Source organism: Oryzias latipes, chromosome 18, assembly GCF_002234675.1.
Source record: "Oryzias latipes chromosome 18, ASM223467v1".
NCBI lineage: Eukaryota > Metazoa > Chordata > Actinopteri > Beloniformes > Adrianichthyidae > Oryzias > Oryzias latipes.
The window spans coordinates 15,305,077-15,326,999 of record NC_019876.2 but is presented as its reverse complement, the minus strand read 5'-3'; the positions used below and the strand labels follow the sequence as shown (position 1 = coordinate 15,326,999).

The 21,923-nt window shown below is 42.5% G+C and overlaps 1 protein-coding gene across 2 annotated transcripts in view; it reads left to right on the top strand.

Annotated features, from left to right (window-relative positions):
* The first annotated feature begins 6,555 nt into the window (after positions 1-6,555).
* nwd2 (NACHT and WD repeat domain containing 2) overlaps positions 6,556-21,923 on the top strand; it is a 78,695-nt gene continuing 63,327 nt past the window's right edge. Inside the window, exons 1-2 of one of the 2 annotated variants that reach the window (XM_004079893.4) lie at positions 6,556-6,725; positions 7,471-7,642. In XM_004079893.4, the coding sequence (XP_004079941.2) occupies positions 6,711-6,725; positions 7,471-7,642 (187 nt within the window). In that variant the 5' untranslated portion in view covers positions 6,556-6,710. Of the gene's footprint in view, positions 7,018-7,470; positions 7,643-21,923 lie in introns of both variants that reach the window. The other variant, XM_020711667.2, reaches the window with a different exon arrangement.

Sequence of the window (21,923 nt, the reverse complement as noted above, 5' to 3'; positions counted from 1 at the left end):
GTGGAGGAGGAGGGCTCAGAAGAGGGATGCTCGACAATCAAAAGCATGAAAAGAAACCTTTTCTTTTAGATCACGATGGAACACGGAGAGGCTATCTGCACAACTGGGACAAACTATTACCAGCCTGAAGACAGTCTGAACACTTTTAAATCCACACAAATTACTAAAAAGAACCAAAATAATCACATAGAGAGACAACTGTGTGATTAAAATCAATAAAAAGCTGAATAAAAATTGTGTTAACATGTTCTTGAGGCATTTTTCACATGGTGGATGACATATATTAAGAAAATTGAGCTTAACATTGCATTTCTAAGCATTTAAATCATTGTGAAGCAGGAAAAAAATGCTGTTTAAAATTTGTATTTGTGACGTAGAAAATACGCTGAGCAGGCCACATGCTATCTGCTCCATTCCGATGCATCCCCTTGCAGACAAATACAGTGGCTCAGGCGGTTGAGCAGGTCGTCCAATGATCGAAAGGTCAGCGGTTCGATCCCTGCTCCCCCCAGCCAACTGCCGTTGTGTCCTTAGGCAAGACACCCTCCTTGCAGCTGTGTGAATGTGTTTGAATGATCCCGGTGATGGTCAGAGGGGCCGTAGGCGTGAACTGGCAGTCTTCTGTCGGTGGCTACAACAGTAGATACCGAATGAATAATGTATGTGCTTTGAGTGTCTGGAAAAGCGCAGATAAATCCTTATAATTATTATTATACGTTTTCTTTGTCTGATCTGGTATCTGACCCAAAACTGTACGGCTGGATAGCTCCAATACTGCTCGCCGTTTTTGTTGTAATGTTAGGTCGGGGGTGTGGTTAGGGGCTGGCAGGAGAGCGTGTAAACTGAGAGCTTCCAATTATTGGTGACAGAAAATGGGGGCGGGGTTGCTCTGCACCAAAGGTCCTGCCTACAACTCAAATATTTAATGAACTACTGCCACTCTACAGAAACTATGTCCTAGAAAACGGCATCATCATAGTTTAAAGACCACTGGGAATGCTTTTTTATAATATAATCAAATGATGGTTGGAGTGCTACTTTAAAAGAAAACACTAGCACAAATATCAGAGCACAGTCCATAAAATGACAATAGAAACAAAAGTTACAAAAGTACAATTTTTAAAACTGCTTTTTACAACTGTTTACACGAGCTAAACAGCTCACAAACACAAGGACAGATTTCTACTGGATAGTATGAAACTGTAAGCAAAATGGGAGGTTAGCCAATTTCACCCGCTGTTGTCTGCCATCGGTTCACAGCCTTTAAACTTCTCCAGCTGATCAGCCCAGCACCATTAGCTGGCCTCTATCATCTGATCCTTAATCAGCTGACAGCAATCCGCAGGTTGGAAGAGGGACAGCTCTAGAAGAGAAAGGAAATCAAAACAAGTACACAAAAAAAGCAGAAAAAAACACATGGCTCAAATGCCGTAACAAGGTTTCCACGTGCTTGCAGCCTTCTGATTGCCAGAACCTGCCCATTTAAGCAGAGTTCTGTTTTCGCCTAAGGTTCTCAAGAGTTGTAACTTAATCCCCTCATACCTGTTTGTGACCTGATTCAGATTCACAGTTTCTGACAGTAACTCTGTAGCCGGAACAGGGTCAATTTCCACTGGGTTTGAATTTGGACAATGAGAAGTTTGATGAAGAGACCTTCCTAACTAATGTGGTTGATCAATTTTGTCCCTTATTCCCTGATTTTCATGGACATGGACAAAATAGTAAATGATCAGAGATTCACCTGCAACTAAATAAACCTGTAAATTCATGATTTAAGAGTCAATTCCTGCTTCCTTTGTGAGTTTTCTCACTTCCTCAATGAGGCAAATGTTGTTAAGCTCTTATTTTAATCTATCAGCTAACTGGAGGATTATGTTGATCTTACTTAAACTCAAACAGCCAAGTTTTTACTCACTTGCATCCTCACTGTCCCTTGAGGGTTGAGATTTTTAATATTGTAATACATTCATAAAAACAAACAATGTCTGCAGTAAAGGTTGTGTGGACAGAAAAAAAAAGTGAAAATATTGTCAGACGTTTCAGCAAAAGCAGAAGCAAAAGTTGACTTCCCATAATTCCTTTCAATGATTTTCAAGGTGCTCGGGTTACCATGAAAATATAATTTTAATATTATTTTAGAGGTGATGTGAGAAGCATCTTTATATTTGGCATGGCAATTAGGAGATCGTATTTAAGTTTAAATTCCTGCAGTGTGCTAGCTTTACTGCTTGGGGTTCTTAAACTTGAAAGAAATGTTCAGTCACAGAGGCTGTCAGGGATGTTGCAGGTAATAGAAATGGGATTTCTCTGTGGAAATAAGCTCCATATATGATATGAAGCGTGGTGAAGCTGTACACAAGCATGCTGTCCCAATCCCAGTTTAATAAAAAACAAATGTGATCTTTAAAAGTATTTAAAGTCAGTAATCTTTCTACCTATCTTTTTTAAGGTGTGAAAAATTAGTGTGGATGAATAAACTAATTTAAAATGCACTTCCTTTATATTAAAAAAATGAAAATAGAAGATAACTTTTATAAATTAAACTGTTTCAGGTATGAAATATAATAATGAATTACAATTTGGATGAATTAATAAAAACTGATTTTGCAAAACTTTCTTTTTTATAAACTACATGTTTTTTTCCACACGGAATTATTGTATAAAACAAAGACAAAAAAAAACACTTTAAAATAAATTAAGCAATTTGGTACAAACTTTGCCCCTTACTGTTGCAGTTACTAACTACCTCTGCTGTCTTATAACAGATGTTCCAGTGTTGTGGGGTTTTTGATTGTCTTTTTTTGTACTTTGTGTCCCCTTATGTATGAGAAGTGCTATATAAATATTGATTTGACTTGATTTCATTTGATTTGTTTTTTTATGTTTTCTCAGACTCATGATAACGATGATTGCTTGTGTTCTGCTGGAGATGTCTTCCTAGTGATGCATTTAAAATTAAGCCGATGAATGTTTGATGTGACCTGCTGGTCACAAATATATGCCACTATTATAATACCATTATGACAATCTAGCCTCACTGGAATTATTTGGATTATAATAATCTAGCATGTTTGGATAGAACTGGGTTATAACGATCCCAATCATTTAACTGGACTGTTTTTAATTCTTTTAGAGGAGCTCCTTTCAACAGCCTTAATTGTGAATTAGGGATTTATACATAACCTGAACTGATATAAATTTGATAATGTAAAAAAGACAGTACAGAGATTTTGATCTGATTAATGTTGGCTCTTGTTGCCCGTCAAAGAAAAACTGTGTACTGGTTGAGGTATCACCAAAAAGAATCTAAATATTTGTAAGAATTTCCAAATTCCTTGAGTAAATCCTATGATTGTCCCCACCTCTCATTCCAAATAGGAAGTACCCGCTGGGTGTAAGAAGCCCCATTGAAAAATCCCATTGAGTTCTGTAGAGAAATAAACAGCTAATACCAAGTCATTCTATTTGTTAGAATAACTGTTCTTTCTTTTATACCTTGAATACCTTAAATAACTTTAACTGTAGTTCAAGTTATTTAAGTTATAAACTGCCCAATCAGATGCCTCAATTAAAGTATATATCCCTTTAGGGCCACGGGTTTGCCAGAACCTGACTCGGCTAATGTTAGGTGAAGGCAGGGTACACCCTGGACAGGTCGCCCGTCTGGTGCAGTGAACTTATTAATCCTTTATTTTCCCCAAGATTCTTTCTGATCAACTACATTTTTAAAATTAAATGTATGAAGCTAATATTTACATTGTGTTTTGGGGAAAAGTTAATGGTATCAAACATCTTTTCTCAAAGGTACAACTTTAGGTTGACATTTTTTCCATCTTGTTAGTGACAAGAATCTAAAGGGCCACATCGATGAGTGCTTTCAATACCCTCAACCTTTTGAGTCGGGTGGCTCTAATATTCAAGCAGCATTTCGATGAGGGAATACCTGAGGGTAAACTACAGAAATAGAGCATCCCAGATGTTTTCCCGCCCCTCTCCCCGCATCCCATCCCTCTTTTCTTACCCGCTGTTTTGACAAAGTCACCAGCCATCACTGATCGTTTGTGAAGTTTGTGTGTGAACACCGAGTGCCTGTCCTTTTGGTGCCCATGTGTCCACCAGGTGACACATCACATCCTGTCACCACGGTGACTCTGAAACAGGAACATGAGTTCCTGTACACGCTCACATGCCAACAAACCCAAAAATCTGCAGTTACTGTCAGAAAAATGTCTCAAAAGCCCGAGGATAATGTCAAAACAAGAATATGTAAGATGTTTACTTACACCAGGAGATGCAAACGTGTGCCTGCAGAGGTGCTCCTAAACGCCTTATTTTCAAAAAGCGCCTTATAATCCAAACTGTCTTATATATGGATTAATTCTGGGTGTGTTTACTGATGTGAAAACAATTTTTAGAGGTATATGGCACTCTGTCTAAATGTCAGTCTATTTTTTTTTTACGATTTGCAAACCAGGTTGGGTGTTGATGGATACGGTAATTCGGCCAATATGTGGCGGTGTTGGACTGTGTTTTTTTACGTCTTAATAACAAGCGTAGTCACAGTAATGTTCGTTTTTAGTGGCATCCAAAGGTTGGGAGATACAGGTATTGTTAACGTGGCTAACACTTCTAACTTGGCTAACGTGTAGCGTGTTTCAAACATGTTCAAGAGTTACTGTGAACGCAGTTATCCCTTGTGCTATCCTAGGCACTTTAACATTGGGAGTTGGGTTATCTAGACCCACTAGACAGTGCTCTGAACCTTTTTTCTTCAATGATTTGTGATCTTCACTGGTCTCCATGGATTACATGAAATCTTTCCACCTGTATCCACCTTTGTCATGGTAGGGAAAACACCTCAATGTAAGGGTGGGGTCATCTAAGATAGCACAATAGATACTGAAGTCTGACTGACGGACTAATCTCTGACTCTTTTTTTCTCGCATAATGTGCCTTATAGTTCAGTGTGTCATATATATATGACATTATTTTGAAACTAAAACATGTATTGGAGCACACCCTATGATCCAGTGTGCCCAACAGTAGGTAAAATATGGTATTTTCAGAAAATGAAACTATATTAAATATTTCTGAAAAACCTTTTTTTCTTATTAAAAAGAGAAGGTTACAGTTAATAACTTGAAGAATTTTGGAAGTGCTTGTTGGAATTGTCTCTGGTTTAACTGCAATATGAGTGCTGGTGCAACAATCAAGTGAAGAAAGGTCACATCACTGTAGGGAATGAGTTCCTGTCCCCGGTGCTCCACTTGAGCTTTTCCGGAGCTGCGGTTTTGTCGTAGTGTGAGCTAGTGGCCCTGCAGGCTGACTTAAATAGCTCGGTGTGAGTCTGCAGAGTCAGAATCATCCTCAAGACCCGCAGCAGTAAGTCACCTAGACTTTAATTAGCTTATCTTTGAAAGCAGCCTATAAAATTACGTGTCTTTGGATAATATGAGCTTTAAATCCAGTGAGTCAGACAAGACATTGTGGATTTAGTCAATGTAGCGGATTATGTATCATATGTGATTATTATTTTTTCATCAAAACCGTGGAAATAGGCAGGGAAGAAGTTTGTGTGAAAATGAAAAAAAAAAGCTAAAATTGTCACTTTATAACAGGTTGATGGGATCTGCAGCTGACAGCATTTGCTCAGGGGTTGAGCTTGAAGCAACACGCACACCTCCGATTCAGAGGAACACTTGAACACTGCGAGGGGGGAACCAAATATATGGTTCAGCGTTTCTCGCTCACAAGAACAGCACAGTAATCAATTCCGTTTAGTACAAGTCCAATGCACTTAAACCTCCCGCGTGAATAACCAGAGGCTGCAGAGAAGAGGTGCTTGATCAATATAGCAATTCATTCAAACCCTTACTTTCTCGTATGCGGTTTCAACAGCAGTTAAAAAACTTAAAAAGTTCAATGTTACATGATTTAAATTTAACGAAGAGAATGGAAATGATTGTACCCCCACTAAAGTTATAAATTAGCTGGGAACTTGGCTATATTCTAAAACATTTCAAGAACTAGCTAAACTCAATTATTAAGTGCATTTATTTAGTTGTTTTAATGTTTTTTGATCTGGTGTTACTTGAGTAAATGACTAACGCCTTTTGCTTTACGTTTTTTTGTATGCTCGCTTAAGAATTGTAGCGTCAACACTGCTGACTTCGCGGTCCTGTTATTTTAATAGGGCTGACCCTCCAACGGAGAAGGAGACAAGAGGAGGAACATCCACAGCATCATCTGCTGCCTTTGTCAAGCCGGACAGCAAAAGCCGGAGCACAGCCGGAATTACCGTTTCTTGTTTTCAACATAAAAGTACATTTCCAGTGAACCCTTTCATAGTGAGTATGGATTCACAAAACTGTAGACCCATCGTAGGTTTGACGGCATACCTCCTGCTTATTATTTTAAATTGATTGTGAATACTTAATATGAATGGGACACAGGCGCACGGTGGACATTTGCTGTTAAGTTGCGTCTTATTTTGAAAACGTGTCGGAAGAAGCTCTCGTTTCGACAGCCTAGGCGCGCGCCTTCCAGCTCCCGAGCTCTCACAAGCACCAGATTGCCACGGGGAGCACTCCGACTCACGGCGCCTGTTTTACGGTCTCGAAACGTCGCCTTTCGGTCAAGGCAACTCTAAATGGGCGTTTTTACCCTTCTGACACTGTCCTCGTCGCCAGGATATTTTCGGAAGCCGCGAAATGAAGCGCATGAATGTGAGCAACAAGAAGTATCCTGTTGTTTCTCCATCACTAGTCAAGTGCTCTCAGTCTCTGTGGATTCCCATCCACTGTGGTTTGACTCGAGTGCTTTGAGTCATTTGTGTTGTTGCAGACTCCCCAACTTTTCTCTAGCCGCCTTTTTTGTCGTCTCTTTTGAGGTTTTCCGTCTCTGAAACAAATATTTCAAGATACACACCAACTCCGGAAAACCAGGGACTTGGCATCTGCTCCCCGGCGGAATAACCTTTGTTAGCGGTTATTCGCCCTCCCAAGCATCTTCTCAGGGGTGGGAACTCGGCGGATGCTTGCCTTGCTCGTTTGTTCCGAGTTTTGTTCCGTCTGGTTCTGTTTGTCTGTGTGTCCCACAGTGGCATGATGAAAATTCTTTAGGGACATGTATTCACATTACGCATGCACCGTGACGGCAGTAGGCTGTGCGTATCATCATATTATTACATTCAAACTGCATTAACATTGTGTTTTATTCCGGATTTTTTTTTTTTTTTGCCAGGACAGGTGCGTTATTTAGTCTATGACAGGTTTCACATTGAATTGTGGGTTAACGCTCTTTTTAACTCAAAAAAGAGACGGCACGTGCCTTTTTTTTCTTTTTAATTTTCTAAGTTAGTATGTCAAAAGCAAAAAGCTTCTGGAATGTGCCGCGGGGGGGGGGGGGGGGGGGGGGTCAGGAGGCACGTGCGCGTCTAACTTGACCCTCTCTGTGAATGCACGCGCGCAGCCACGCTGGAAGTCGCCTCCCATGTGGCCGTCGGGAGTGGGGAGCAGGCAGCCATGCCCTCGGGAGTCGGCGCTGCGCAGAGCGGCCATCGGCGGAAACATCAACGCCCTGCCGCCGCACCACGTCCCCTCCGGCCGCAGCGTGCGGGTCTTCATCTGCGCCAACCCCGACGGTAAAACCTGATCACACCTTCATCTTTATTTATTATTTCAGGGGTGAAGCAGTGGGGATTTCCCTACATATCTAGTCAATTCTATCTATCTATCTATCTATCTATCTATCTATCTATCTATCTATCTATCTATCTATCTATCTATCTATCTATCTATCTATCTATCTATCTATCTATCTATCTATCTATCTATCTATCTATCTATCTATCTATCTATCTATCTATCTATCTATCTATCTATCTATCTAATCACAGCTTTATCTATCTATCTAATCACAGCTGTTCACACACACACCCTTAAAAAAAAAAAAAACTACATAGTGCCCTGAATTGTAAAAGCAAATTGGACACCATGCACACTACTTTTCTTTTTTTTTTAAAGGCGGATATGATGTCATCGATTTCACAAAGTTAAAATCTAATTGAAATGAGCGTTTTGCGATGCTTATTTAAGAATGTACTGTATTCTGAAGATAAAAACATTTAGGATTTATTTGAAAAAAATACATTTTTTTGGCAAATATTGTTCCGACGAAATGCATTGTGGTCTATAGTCGCAGATCTAGTGAGCATTGATGCACACTGGTTTTTCGCAGAGACTTCTGGGAAATTTCCAGGACACTCAATTTTGGTATTGTAGATTCTGACAACATAACAAAATGGCAAACGCACTACATAGTGTGCTATAGAGGGGTTAGGGTGGGAAGTCGGACATACACAGTAATTCTGGTGTTCTTACTGTAACATGTTCTTGTGGCGTTTTCTTGTTGATGATGGAGGACAAATACCACATTTTAAGTATATGTCATGTTTTTTATTTTTATTTTTTGCACAGTTTGCCAGGGATGTGACTTAGATGTGATTTTTAACCCTTGATCTATCTTAGATGACCCCACCCTTACATTGATGTGTTATTCCTACCACTTATATAAAAAAAGAGAAGAAGATAAGCTTAAAATTGCATTTCTGAGTATTTCTGTATTCAAATCGTTGTGAATAAGGAGAGCAAAAAATGCTATTTGAAAGAGATCGTATTTGTGATGCAGAAAATATGCTGGGGGGCCACAAGCTCTTAACTAGACGTCTACATCCTTGATTGTTTTCGTTTTCCTGCTAGCGCCTGGCTCAAACCTGTACCGCTGAAAAATTCCAATATTGCCCAACATTGTTGTTGCACAGGTGGGGGTTGTGAGAGGCTGTAAGCTGGCGGGAGAAAGTGTAAACAGAGAGCTCTCAGTAATGAGCAGGGGAAGGGGTTGCTCCAAAACAGCCACTAAACAGAGGGATGATGGAAAGGGAGAGAGCTTACCATACACCAACAGTCCTGCGCACAAATTTCTAATGAACTACTGCAGAGACTACGTCCTAGAAAATTTTAGTTTTTTTTTTTTTCATTTTTGGCTAAAAACTGCTTCATTAAAATTAGAAGACCACTGGAAACACTTTTACAATGGATCAAAAGATGATTGGAGTGGGACTTTAAGAGGACTTAGTCAGAAATTGACTGGACTATACCACCTGTAGCTGCAGCAAGAAATTCTGATACAAAACCATCATACTGATTCACCACAACTGGAGACATTTGGGTAAGAAGCAAAAGAGATAACTGAGAGTAAACTGTTGTCCTCATAAAGATAGATGAGGTCATGCTCTTGTTTTGAAAGCCATTAAAAGATCAGCACGTCCAAATCCCATTTTTACATCCGTTTTAGTTGCTGTTTTCTAAAACTTTTAACTTGCTAATGTTACTAAACCAAGTCTCGTATGTTGGTAAAATGAAAACAAAATATTCAGAAAAGCAGATTTTATTTTCTGTAAAACTTACCCCAGCTCCGCTGTTTTCTTCACCTTTATGCTCTGGTTCAGTGCAGAAAGGTTTAGGTTAAAATTAACTCAGCTTTTCATACTTTACAGCCAACCAAGCATGTATTTATAACATAGAAAAATACTTACTTTCCTCTTTTTGAGCCCTTTGATTGAACTTAACAATCTTCCCCTTTTTATAGTTTCTTAAAATAAAAGTACAGAATGGAAGTGCTTTTAAATTGAAAATCATGTTTTATTGCTTTCTTGAAAATGGAAGGTGTTATGTGGGTTTGAATGGATATTTTATTGATAATACTAAAGCATTTGGGGTTTTCTGTGGCGCCCCCTAAAGGGAGCAGCCAAAAGGTAAAGTAGTGGTCAGAACCTGTTGCTCACCTCTCTTTAATATGGCATATTTGCATGTAAAGATCAAGAAGAAAAAGAGTTGGGACTAAGGAGGGAATTCAGTGATTGTAAAGTTTGAAAAATATGATTTCAGATCAAGGCTGGAAACCGTTAGAACATTGGATGCTCATTCAGAACTCCATCAGACCTCAAACTGAAAGAAATTCTGTCGCCAGCCACGGCTTTTCACGCCACTTACAAGTCAAACTCCAACGTGTAACACAAAAAGACAAAAGTAGGAAATGTCTCAGGGCTTGAGCTCATTTGAGACGGAGAGGTGGAAAACTCTTTCAGTGGCGTGATGAATCAGAATGTGAAATTCATTTTGAAAAGCATGTAAACCAGGGCAATGAGGAATGGAACCAACCAGCTGGTGTGAGCTGCCATCTTTGCTGTTTGAAAGGAAATGTTCCAGATTTTTTTTAGAATGGAAAAGACAGACTTGCAATAAGGTCACACAACTCCATTTTTTCAAATCTATACCTTTTTTTTCTATCATCTTATCTCATCTGCTTAAAAAAATCATCTGTTTAGGTTTTTGCAAAGCTAACATTTTGTCTTGTTGGTAATAAATGTGGAAGCTAAACTAAAAGAAAGGTTAAAAGGTTTTTTAAATTTGCTTTTGCCATGAACATATAATGTAACTACAGAGGACGAGATGGGAAATTACTTGATTTTAGGACTCTACAATCCGTCCGATACTTAACTTTAGGGCATCAGCATTCTCACCTCACAGCAATAAGGCTTGGGTTCGAATCCTGGTTGGGTCTATTCAGTGTGGAGTTTGCAGGTCCTCGTCATGCATGTGCGGGTTTTCTCTGGTAACTCTTTCCATGGTTCAATAACAAGAGTCAGAAATTGATTCATAGGTCTGAATGTGAGTTTTTGTGAGGCTCTGTGACACACTGGTGACCTGTTTAGGTTATATCTCGCCTTCACCCAAATGTAGCCGGGATAGGCTCCAGCAACCATGTAACCCTGACAGGGATGAGGTAGGTTTGCAAAATGGTTGGATGGTTTTACCCCAACATCTATTAGAGGGGAATAGCTTGTTGGATGCTTACCTCCAGCATTTTCACATCTTGTCCTAGTGATGTGAATGAATTACCAAACGTTCTCGCTCAGCTTCCCCGTGAACCGCCACCTTAACGTGGTGGGGGAGTTTGAGAGCTCGGGTGATCCCAGGAGCTAAGCTGTCTGGGGCTTAAGCCCCTGGTAGGGTCTCCCATGGCAGACAGGTCCTGGGTGACGAGCCAGACAAAGAGCGGTTCAGAAACCCCTGATGAAAAGAAACAACGAGGACCCGATTACGTCGCCCGGATTGGCGTCACCGGGGCCCCACTCTGGAGCCAGGCCCAGGGTCGGGGCTCGGAGGCGAGCGCCTGGTGGCCGGGGCTCTTCCCACGGGTCCCGGTCGGGCACAGCCCGAAGGAGCGACGTGGGACCACTCTCCCATGGGCCCACCACCCGTAGGAGACCTCAAAAGGGGCCGGTGCAATGTGGTTTGGGTGGCAGTCGAGGGCGGGTGCCTCGGCGGCCCAAACCCCGATCATGGAACCTGGCTTTTGGGACATGGAATGTCACCTCTCTGGGAGGGAAGGAGCCTGAGCTGGTGCGAGAGGTTGAGAGATACCGTCTAGATATAGTCGGGCTCACCTCCACACATAGCCTGGGCTCTGAAACTCAGTCCTTAGAGAGGGGTTGGACTCTCTACCACTCTGGAGTTGCCCAAGGTGAGAGGCGGCGGGCTGGCGTAGGCTTACTCGTGAGCCCCCAACTCAGCCGCCGAGTGTTGGAGTTCACCCCGGTGGACGAGAGGGTCATGTCCCTCCGCCTCCGGGTGGGGGACAGGTCTCTAACTGTGGTTTCGGCTTACGGGACGAACAGCAGTTCGGAGTACCAGGCCTTCTTGGTGTCTCTCGAAGGGGTACTGGAAAGTGCCCCAACGGGGGACTCCATTGTCTTCCTGGGGGACTTCAATGCCCACGTGGGCAATGACAGTGGCACCTGGAGGGGTGCGATTGGTAGGAACGCCCCCCCTGATCTGAACCCGAGTGGTGTTTTGTTATTGGACTTCTGTGCTCGTCATAGTTTGTCCATAACGAACACCATGTTCGAGCACAAGGGTGTCCATCAGTACACCTGGCATCAGGACGCCCTAGGCAGGAGGTCAATGATCGACTTTGTAGTTGTTTCAGGTGACCTTCGGCCCTGTGTCTTGGACACTCGGGTGAAGAGAGGGGCGGAGCTGTCCACCGATCACTACCTGGTGGTGAGTTGGATTCGCTGGCGGGGAAGGAGGCCGGAAAGACTTGGAAGACCCAAACGTACTGTGAGGGTCTGCTGGGAACGTCTGGCTGAGCCCTCCGTCAGGGAAGTCTTTAACTCCCACATCCGGGAGAACTTCAAACAGGTACCGGGGGAGGTTGGGGACATTGAGTCCGAGTGGACCATGTTTTCCACCTCTATTGTCTCTGCTGCTGCTCGGAGCTGTGGTCGCAAGGTCTCTGGTGCCTGTCGCGGCGGTAACCCCAGAACCCGGTGGTGGACACCGGAAGTAAGGGATGCCGTCAAGCTGAAGAAGGAGTCCTACCAGGCCTGGCTGGCCTGCGGGACTCCAGAGGCAGCTGACAGGTACCGGCAGTCTAAGCGAGCTGCGGCCCGGACTGTTGCGGAGGCGAAAACTCGGTCCTGGGAGGAGTTCGGTGAGGCCATGGAGAAGGACTATCGGTTGGCCTCGAAGAAATTCTGGCAAACCATCCGACGACTCAGGAGGGGAAAGCAGTTCTCCACAGGCACCGTTTTCGGTGCAGGTGGGGGGCTGTTGACTTCGACTGGGGACATTGTCGGGCGGTGGAAGGAGTACTTCGAGGATCTCCTCAATCCCACTGACACGCCTTCTTTTGAAGAAGTGGAGAGTGAGGATTTTGGGGTGGGGCTGTCCATTACCCGGGCTGAAGTCACTGAGGTAGTCAACGAGCTCCTCGGTGGCAAGGCCCCGGGGGTGGATGAAGTCCGCCCTGAGCACCTCAAGTCTCTGGATGCTGTGGGAGTGTCTTGGCTGACACGTCTCTGCAGCATCGCGTGGCGGTCGGGAACCGTACCACTGGACTGGCAGACAGGGGTGGTGGTTCCCCTCTTTAAGAAGGGGGACCGGAGGGTGTGTTCCAACTACCGGGGAATTACACTCCTCAGCCTCCCTGGGAAAGTCTATGCCAGGGTACTGGAGAGGAGAGTCCGTCCGATAGTCGAACCTCGGATTCAGGAACAACAGTGCGGTTTCCGTCCTGGTCGTGGAACAGTGGACCAGCTCTACACCCTATCTAGGGTGCTGGAGGGTTTGTGGGAGTTCGCCCATCCAGTCCATATGTGTTTTGTGGATTTGGAGAAGGCGTTCGACCGCGTCCCCCGTGGCATCCTGTGGGGGGTGCTCTGGGAGTATGGGGTCCGGGGAGCCTTACTGAGGGCTGTCCGGTCTCTGTATGACCGGAGTTGGAACTTGGTCCGCATAGCCGGCAGTAAGTCAGACCTGTTCCCGGTCCACGTTGGACTCCGGCAGGGCTGCCCTCTATCACCGGTTCTGTTCATAGTTTTTATGGACAGAATTTCTAGGCGCAGCCAGGGGCCGGAAGGGATCTGGTTTGGGGACCACAGGATTTCCTCTCTGCTTTTTGCAGATGATGTTGTCCTGTTGGCTTCATCGAACCGGGACCTCCAGCGTGCATTGGGGCGGTTTGCGGCCGAGTGTGAAGCGGCTGGGATGAGGGTCAGCACCGCTAAATCTGAGGCCATGGTCCTTGACCGGAGAAAGGTAGTTTGCCATCTCTCGGTCGGTGGAGTGTCCTTGCCCCAGGTGGAGGAGTTTAAATATCTTGGGGTCTTGTTCACGAGTGAGGGAAAATCGGAGCGTGAGATTGACAGGCGGATCGGAGCAGCGTCCGTAGTTATGCGGTCGCTCTATCGGTCCGTCGTGGTGAAGAGAGAGCTGAGCCGAAAAGCAAAGCTCTCAATTTACCGGTCGATCTACGTTCCAGTACTCACCTATGGTCATGAGCTATGGGTCATGACCGAAAGAACCAGGTCCCGAATACAAGCGGCTGAAATGAGCTTCCTCCGCAGGGTGGCTGGGCGCTCCCTTAGAGATAGGGTGAGAAGCTCGGTCACCCGCGGAGAGCTCGGAGTAGAACCGCTTCTCCTCCACATCGAAAGGAGCCAGTTGAGGTGGCTCGGGCATCTAGTTCGGATGCCTCCTGGACGCCTCCCTGGAGAGGTGTTCCGGGCATGTCCCACTGGGCGGAGGCCCCGGGGAAGACCCAGGACACGCTGGAGAGACTACGTCTCTCGGCTGGCCTGGGAACGTCTCGGGGTCCCCCCAGAGGAGCTGGAGGAAGTGGCTGGGGTGAGGGAAGTCTGGGCATCTCTGCTCAGTCTGCTGCCCCCGCGACCCGGTCCCGGATAAGCGGAGGAAGATGGATGGATGGAGATGGATGGATGGATCTCGCTCAGCTGATTTCAAATAGGAATCCATTACAATCCTCTTTGTCTGTACTTTGGTGTCTAACTCATTGAATGTAGTTGGTTCCAAGAAGTGAAAATCCCGTAGACTTTTATTTAGAAAAAATCGCTTTTACTCTGTCAATACATTTGTCAGAATCACCATTCTTGCTCTGATACCGTGTTTATCAATCTCTTCTCATGATAGTTTTTCTGTAGTGCAAGTTATAAAAATCAGATCCCTCAATAAAAGCAAGTGGTCTCACATTGAACGTTCAAAACGTCTGACCAATTCTCCCAGGCTCACTTGTAAGTGGTGGGGGTGTGGCCTTCCAACAAGCTTATTCCTGATTGGTGAGAGCAGTTGCTATAGAAATGTTGACTCAGAACAATCACTCCTTGCTGACATTGTCTGGGTCCAACATGACAACAGCTGGATCGTGAGAGAATGGTGACGGAGTTAGCTTCACTTTGTTGGTTTTGTTGTCTCATTGGTCACTTCCTGTGCTCATGGATCCATGTGAGCCTGTCTGCTGTGTTACCTGGTTGAAGTTCCTTTTGGGCATTGAACAGATGAGTGAAAGCTTGCATCAAAAAGCAAGCTATCACTTAAGCTGTTTGACAGTGATAAAAAGCCAGAGGCGCTTAAGGCATGATGCATAACATCAATTCTCAAAGGGTCTACTGTCAGGGCTATAGAGACGGCTAATTGCTGTACGTTTCCCCACAAGACGGTCCCCTGTGTTTTTACTGACATTTTTGTCTTCCTTTTCACTCGTTTGGCAGGTTTTTCTTTTTTTCTGAAAGCTTTCACTCCTGTTAATTATAAGTCTAGTTGCGAAAAAAGGAATAAGCACAGTGGGAGGAATGGCAGGAGACTGCGTCAGCTTCATGCGGCCACTCTTTCAAAATTGCTTCTTGGGGGTTGGCCAGTGTTGGACGTCTGGACTGCTTTTGCAGGCCATTTAAAATGTGCCTTGCCTGCTCCTGAGCGCACACAGGACACAGTCCCAGACGAGTGCGGCAGCAGCTTTTAGAACGTTCTAAAAACGCTACGAAGCAGTTATAAGCTACCAGGATGTTCTGCTGACGCTCAATGGAAGACACTTTAAAAATATCATAAAAGGGGAATAACCTATGCATTTGCCAAGCCCATTTAATCCCTTTTGGGGTTACGGGGGGATGCTGGAGCCTATCCCAGTCACTGTAGTTTGAGGACAGGGTATTCTCTGGATGGTGCACCAGTCCATGGCAGGGCAAAAAAGGGAATAAGAAACTCCAAAAATACAAATTCTATTCTGATGATTATCGAAAATCTACTGCCTTGTTCTCTGAAAAATTGGGAAAATTGCTCACTAACATACCTAATAAGATTGTCATTTAGATCCATAAAGAAAGATGTAAAATCCATGTTTTTTTTTTTTATTTACCAAGGCTGTGTCCCACCAAGGTGGGGTAGCCTAGACAAGGCACACAATTTTAGCTCCCTCTGTCTCTTCCCCAAACCCTCCTCCTTCAGTGCGTGAGTGCGTGTGTGCGTGCGACTGGTCCATTAATGTTAAATCCATTTAACATAGAAAAATATCTATGCATGATTTGTAGATTGGAGGTCATGCATGTGCTAATTTACAGTAGGGCAAAACAAATATTTAGTCTCCCACTATATAAGTTCTCCCACTTAAAAAGATGAGAGAAGCCTATAACTTTCATATCCCTCAACTATTAGAGACAAAATGAGAAAAAAAATCCAGAGAATCACATAGTCTGATTTTTAAAGAATTTATTTGTAAATTATGGTGGAAAATAAGTATTTGGTCGATAACAAAAGTTCAACTCAATAATTTGTTATACATCTATATTTTCTAAGAATTGCTCTCATGGTTGATTTCTTCACAACAAGCTGCTTAATTATTGCAAATTCAGTCTTCCCATCTTGGTGCAGGTCAACAGTTTGGTTTCTGGTGTCCTTAGACAGCTCTTTGGTCTTGTCCATAGTGGAGTTTGGAGTCTGACTGTTTGACGTTGTGGACAGGTGTCTTTTATATAGATAACCAGATCAAACAGGCGCCATTAATGAAGGTAATAGTGAAGGACAGAGGATCCTCTATCAGAAAAAATGACAGGTCTGTGAGAGCCAGAAATCTTGCTTGTTTGTAGATTTAAAAATATACTTATTTTCCACCATAATCTCAAAACATGTCCATGGGTTGCTTAGCTTTTCTACATTTCTTGGAAATGACCAATGTTGGAGCTAATCAAGAGATGACCCCGGAATAGGTCTGCAAAAGTATTGCTTCACTACAAGTATGAAAGTATAGAAATATTTAAGTATTGGAAGAGTTTGCAAAATATTGATTGAATCTTTTTCCTGTGTTAAACTTCAAATCAGTTCTATTGTTTATCTCCCTTTGAGACTGACATGTTAGTAACTTAACAAATATTCAGAAAGCAGATGATACCAAATTACCTGCTGTCCCTGATTAAAAAATTCAAAAATACGACGAATAAAAGAGAAAAATTCAGAATATTTCTGAAATAATCAAATTAACTAGAACGAGAAAATTGACAAAAGACATTTAATTTGTATTCATTAGGCATTTTCTCTCTCTGAATCTTGGATTATACTGACATTATTGCAAAAAAATATTAAGATCTTTATTTTGAAATTCACTCCAGTGAAAGGAGACAGCATTGTGAAAATTAAATTATCTTTCTTTTTTTTGGGTATGCATAGTGTCAGTTATACATCAACCTGGAAAATTTTTAATCAATGCGTTTTTATTTTCTAACAAAAGAAAATTTGACAATAAATGTTATATATTTAAGCTAATCCAGGCAGTTATCCTCTTTATTTTATATTATCTATATTTTTATAAATGTTGAAATGGCATGTGGTTTCCATGGTTACCTTCTTCATCCATCAGGGTTGTCATTGAGTGCCTAACTTGTGAGTTCAATGGAAAAAACGAAAAACCTAAGAGGCACCCTTGAGAAAACCGTTGCTTGCAACCCAGTGAACTCGTTCGTGTGGTGCTGGTACCTGCAGATGCTATTTAGATGCTGCTTCTATAGATGATCTTTCAGTGACCCCCCAGTGGATCTACCCTATCTGGATTCAATGCTATTTCCTACAACTGTCAGGTCTCCATGGGTTTAGGAAATGCAAGAACTTTTGGCCTTTATGGATGACTGATCCAAATATTGCGTTCACCATCTTCCAGGTCATCCGTTATTGATTTGTGTTCTGACAGCGGTTTATGTTGTTGCTGTTTTGGTTCATGTTGAGTTTGTGTCCTGCTGGGATTGGCAGCATCTTCAGGGCTCATAGTATCAGCCCTGTGTTTGGCCCTGACTATAACCTCTTTGGAGGTTATATCTTTCAACAGTTTGGGCCTCATAATCCTTATAAATCTGGGGATTAAACTTCGCCTATTGTACGTTTTTGTTGTTTGAAGCAATGACATGGTCTGATAGTTAATCAAGGTCAAGGATTAAGTCAATCTGCTAAACATCCTGTCAATTTTCTCTCTACAATACCTGGTAAGGTTCCAACACGATGGGGTTTAAACTACCAACAAGGGTTTTTTCCTTTTCTACTAGATTAAATTAATCTTTACTGTGCATCAGTTTGGCTGTATGTTTTGATTCTTTTCTAATAGATTTAAAGGAAATGTTTAAATAGAAGCAAGCAGATAAAGGATTTCAACATTTTTTGACAAGGTTTTCTGCCGGTGAGGCTCTTATAAAGTGTCAAATAACATTTAACAAAGGGAAAAAATGTGTCGCTTCTCTGCAATTAAAATAGAGTCAATAGCAGCACAAGTTCAAAGTTGTCCTTAATTTTAGTCTTAAATGTGTTAAAATTTCCCAGTAAATATTTTCTATTTACTTTCTAGTAAGAGTAACTTAACCAACACCAACTTATGGCCCTTGAATTCTGAACATATTAAAAACCTAAAAATGTTATTGTTAAAGACAAAAAACTAAACTTGTGTGTCTTAAATTTATTTTCATTTGGTTCTTGTAACCAGACAGGTGTAATAATAATAATAATGGGTTGGATATATCTGCGCTTTTCCAGACGCTCAAAGCTTTTACAATGTGTCCATTATTCATTCACTCCTCATTCATACTTGGTGATGGTAACTACTGTTGTAGCCACAGCTGCCCTGGTGCAGACTGACAGAGGCGTGGCTGCCAGTACGCACCTACGGCTCTTCTGACCATCCTGGGACATTCATACACATTCACACACCTGTGGAGCCACACTGGAGGCAGGGAGGGTGAAGTGTCTTGCCCAAAGACACGACAAATGACTGGCGGGAGCGGGGTGTGAACCAATTGAGCCACACAAAACAACCTTTAAATGACCTGGTGACCCACGTAATTGAATTATAACAAAATGATGACAAAAAGGACAATTACAAGGCGGGAAATTTAAGTAGTTCAGAAGGCATTTTTGTGACCGTAGGGAGTCATTGAAAGTAATGGGTGACACATTTGAGAGAGAGAGAAAAAAAGGAACAATCTCTCATATTTTCTTGTAAGTTTTTTGCATCTAGATAGTGGCCAGCTTTTATTGATTATGGAGATACAAGCATTACATTACAGTAATGGTAAAAAAAAATTGTCAAGTAAGTTAAACTGGTTTCAAACACTTTGAAAGCAGATAAAAGAACACATTATGTGCTGCAAAGTGACCTAAATTTTGTTGATGGAAAAGCTTTGCTGAGTTTTGAGGTCACTGCTGTTCTTTGGTTGAAGACGTAGGTCGCACCCTCCTAATGCTCTCTAATCACAAATCAGTTTCCTAGTCAATTTAAAATGGACCGGTTACATTTAGAGGGAACACTCTAGATACAAACAAGATGAAGCAGACCAAGGGTAGAAGTCTTCTAACATCAAACCATTTTGTAGTAAAACATTTTGCAGAGCAACACTAAAACAACTCTGGTAGATTTAACATCCATCCACCCCCTTTTGGGGGCTGCCAGAGTCTGTCCAAGCTACTGTTGGGTAAAGGACAAGTGGTTAGTTTGTCACAGTTTGTCTCCCACACACACTCACACCTAGGGACAATTTATAGTAACCCATCAACCTATGACCCAACCCAAAAACCTGCAGCACCCGTACGGGTCAACCCCCTGTATGGGTGCATATGCGTTCACAAAGAATGTGTTTCGAGCATCAAATTTGCGTCGGCCGACCCTATTTGGACACGTGGTGAATTTGCTGCTGTCCAATGCTTCATGCCCCAGACGCATGTGAGAGGAGCTACTGGCAAACATTTTTAGCCTGATCGTCACATGGAGCTGTGTCTGTGTATATCTCATTTACTCATTTTGAACATCAATGCCCTTTTATTTCAGCACACTCAAACAGCCCAAACAGCAAGGAGGTCACTTCTGCTTCCAGCCCTCTCACTCCTCTCACTCAAGGTTTCGACACCAAGATTCCCCACTTCCCATGAATCTTAGGGGCTGAAGGTGGGGCTAACCCCCAGATCTCTACACTAAATATATATTACATATATATATATATATATATATATATATATATATATATATATATATATATATATATATATATACTATTAGTAAGTAGTATTTTACTATTTACTAACATTTACTATTAGTAAATGTTTGTTTATGAAATATACTTTTGTATTAACAGATGAGGCCTTTTATTACAAAGACAGAAAGCAGTGACTATCCTTTGTCTTGCTCTGTTGTAAACCATGCATGGGCAGCGTGGCATTTCAAGGCGCTGATGGCTACGTATGAAGCGCGTGCCACGAAAAAAAAACGCTTCCTTAATGAATTCGCATTTATTGGGCGAGAACTGCGGAGCCAATAGCAGGAGGACACACGCGGGGCGGCTTCAATTAACATTCCGGTTGTCCGGAATGGTCTACTGCCGGGGACTTGACGTGCAGCAGGGCAGAAAGAGACTTTCTGATGAGTCCCTGATTGTTTGACGCGACATTTCGTCTTGGCAAAGTTCAGATTTCTAACTCTAGATGCCACGTAACGGCCAAATCGCAAATCAAATTGTGCTGCTGCTGGTTCGAGGCACCGCGCCGGAAGTCCTCAGATTGCGTCTGTACAATGACTTAGCATAAAAAGTGGACGCCCCTGCTGCATGAATCACATTTGGTGTGAACACAACTTAAGGCACAAGGAGTTAAAAGAATTTCAGTTCCAATGTTTACACTTTAATTTCAAAGAAAAAAAGTATCCTAGCTTATAAATCGTAATGTTGCATAACAAGTGATTCAAGATTGAGAGGAAATTTTGTATTTCTGTTCAAACATTGCTCTAAATAGAAAAGGTATAAAAAGAGAGAAAAGCAGAGTTTGCGATAAGAAAAATATAGTAACAGGATACGTCTGAGGGAAAGATTGGTCTGCACTGTGGAATAAAACAAACAGGAAAATTGAAGGGAGAAGCACACAAACACAAGCGAATGCTGGATCCACTCTTTGTTCTTTTGCATGTCGACGTGCAGACGGCAAACACACTCGTGGATCGGGCTGCCATAACTCATCAGCATCCTACCCAAACAACAAGACAGCAAGGCAGGTTGCTGTTATCAGCACAAAACCAATAGCAGCACTGTTTAAGTCTGAACAGAGTAGAATTTCACCTTTTAACACTTTCTGCAAGTTACATTCCAATCCTCAGACAGTTTTTTTCTGACGTGTTGTCATTGGTGTCACCTTAAGCCTGTTCCTTTTACTGTTGCATGCCTTCAATGGAAGGAAATAGGAGCTTCACGTATGCAGAGACTGCCACTTATTTAATTTGTGTGGTGTAACGTCTGTTTGGCATTGATTTGACATTTGGCCAGGGTGGCTCTGGGCGGATATTTGCTCAGTCACGGCCCAAAGCCTTACTAAAGATAGATGCGAGATAGATACGTCAGACTGAATTGTGGGCTCTTTTACTCACGCTGTGGATGACACGTTTCACAGCTGAGGGGCTGATTGTGCGCCGTCCACCGTGTGTGTTTGCATCTCCCCGCCAGCTTCTGGGTCATACGGGGGCTTCTCTGTTGGGCAGATTCTGTTTTTAACGATCAGTCCGTACCCCTCAGAAAAATAGAGGGATGCAGGCTGGGCCTGTCCAAAGACATTATAGTAACCATTTGGAAGATGGAGAAAAGGAGAGGAAAGGAGGAGGGAAAGTGGAACATAACATCAAGATGTGGCCTTTCACTCTGTGGCACTGGGGCGTTCTAGCATCATGTCTGCCTGTGTAAGACTGCATAATTTTACTAAGAACAGGCATTTTTCTACAAAGAGACCGTATGGTTATGCAATGATTACTACATACTGACTCATTATTTAGAAAATATTAGTTTTAGCTAAAATTGTTTGGTGTTTTTTAATCATCTGCACAAAATTTAGCCAATAGAAGGTTGTAGTAATACCATTACTCAATTATCCCTAAACGACTCTACTGTTTAATGACAGACAATTTTTTCACCGACTGGCCTGAAGCTGGCATCTAATATTTTTTGTTTCCAGTTTCCTTTATCCCCTTTAAAATATCTGCAGCCCGTTTAAACTTTCCTT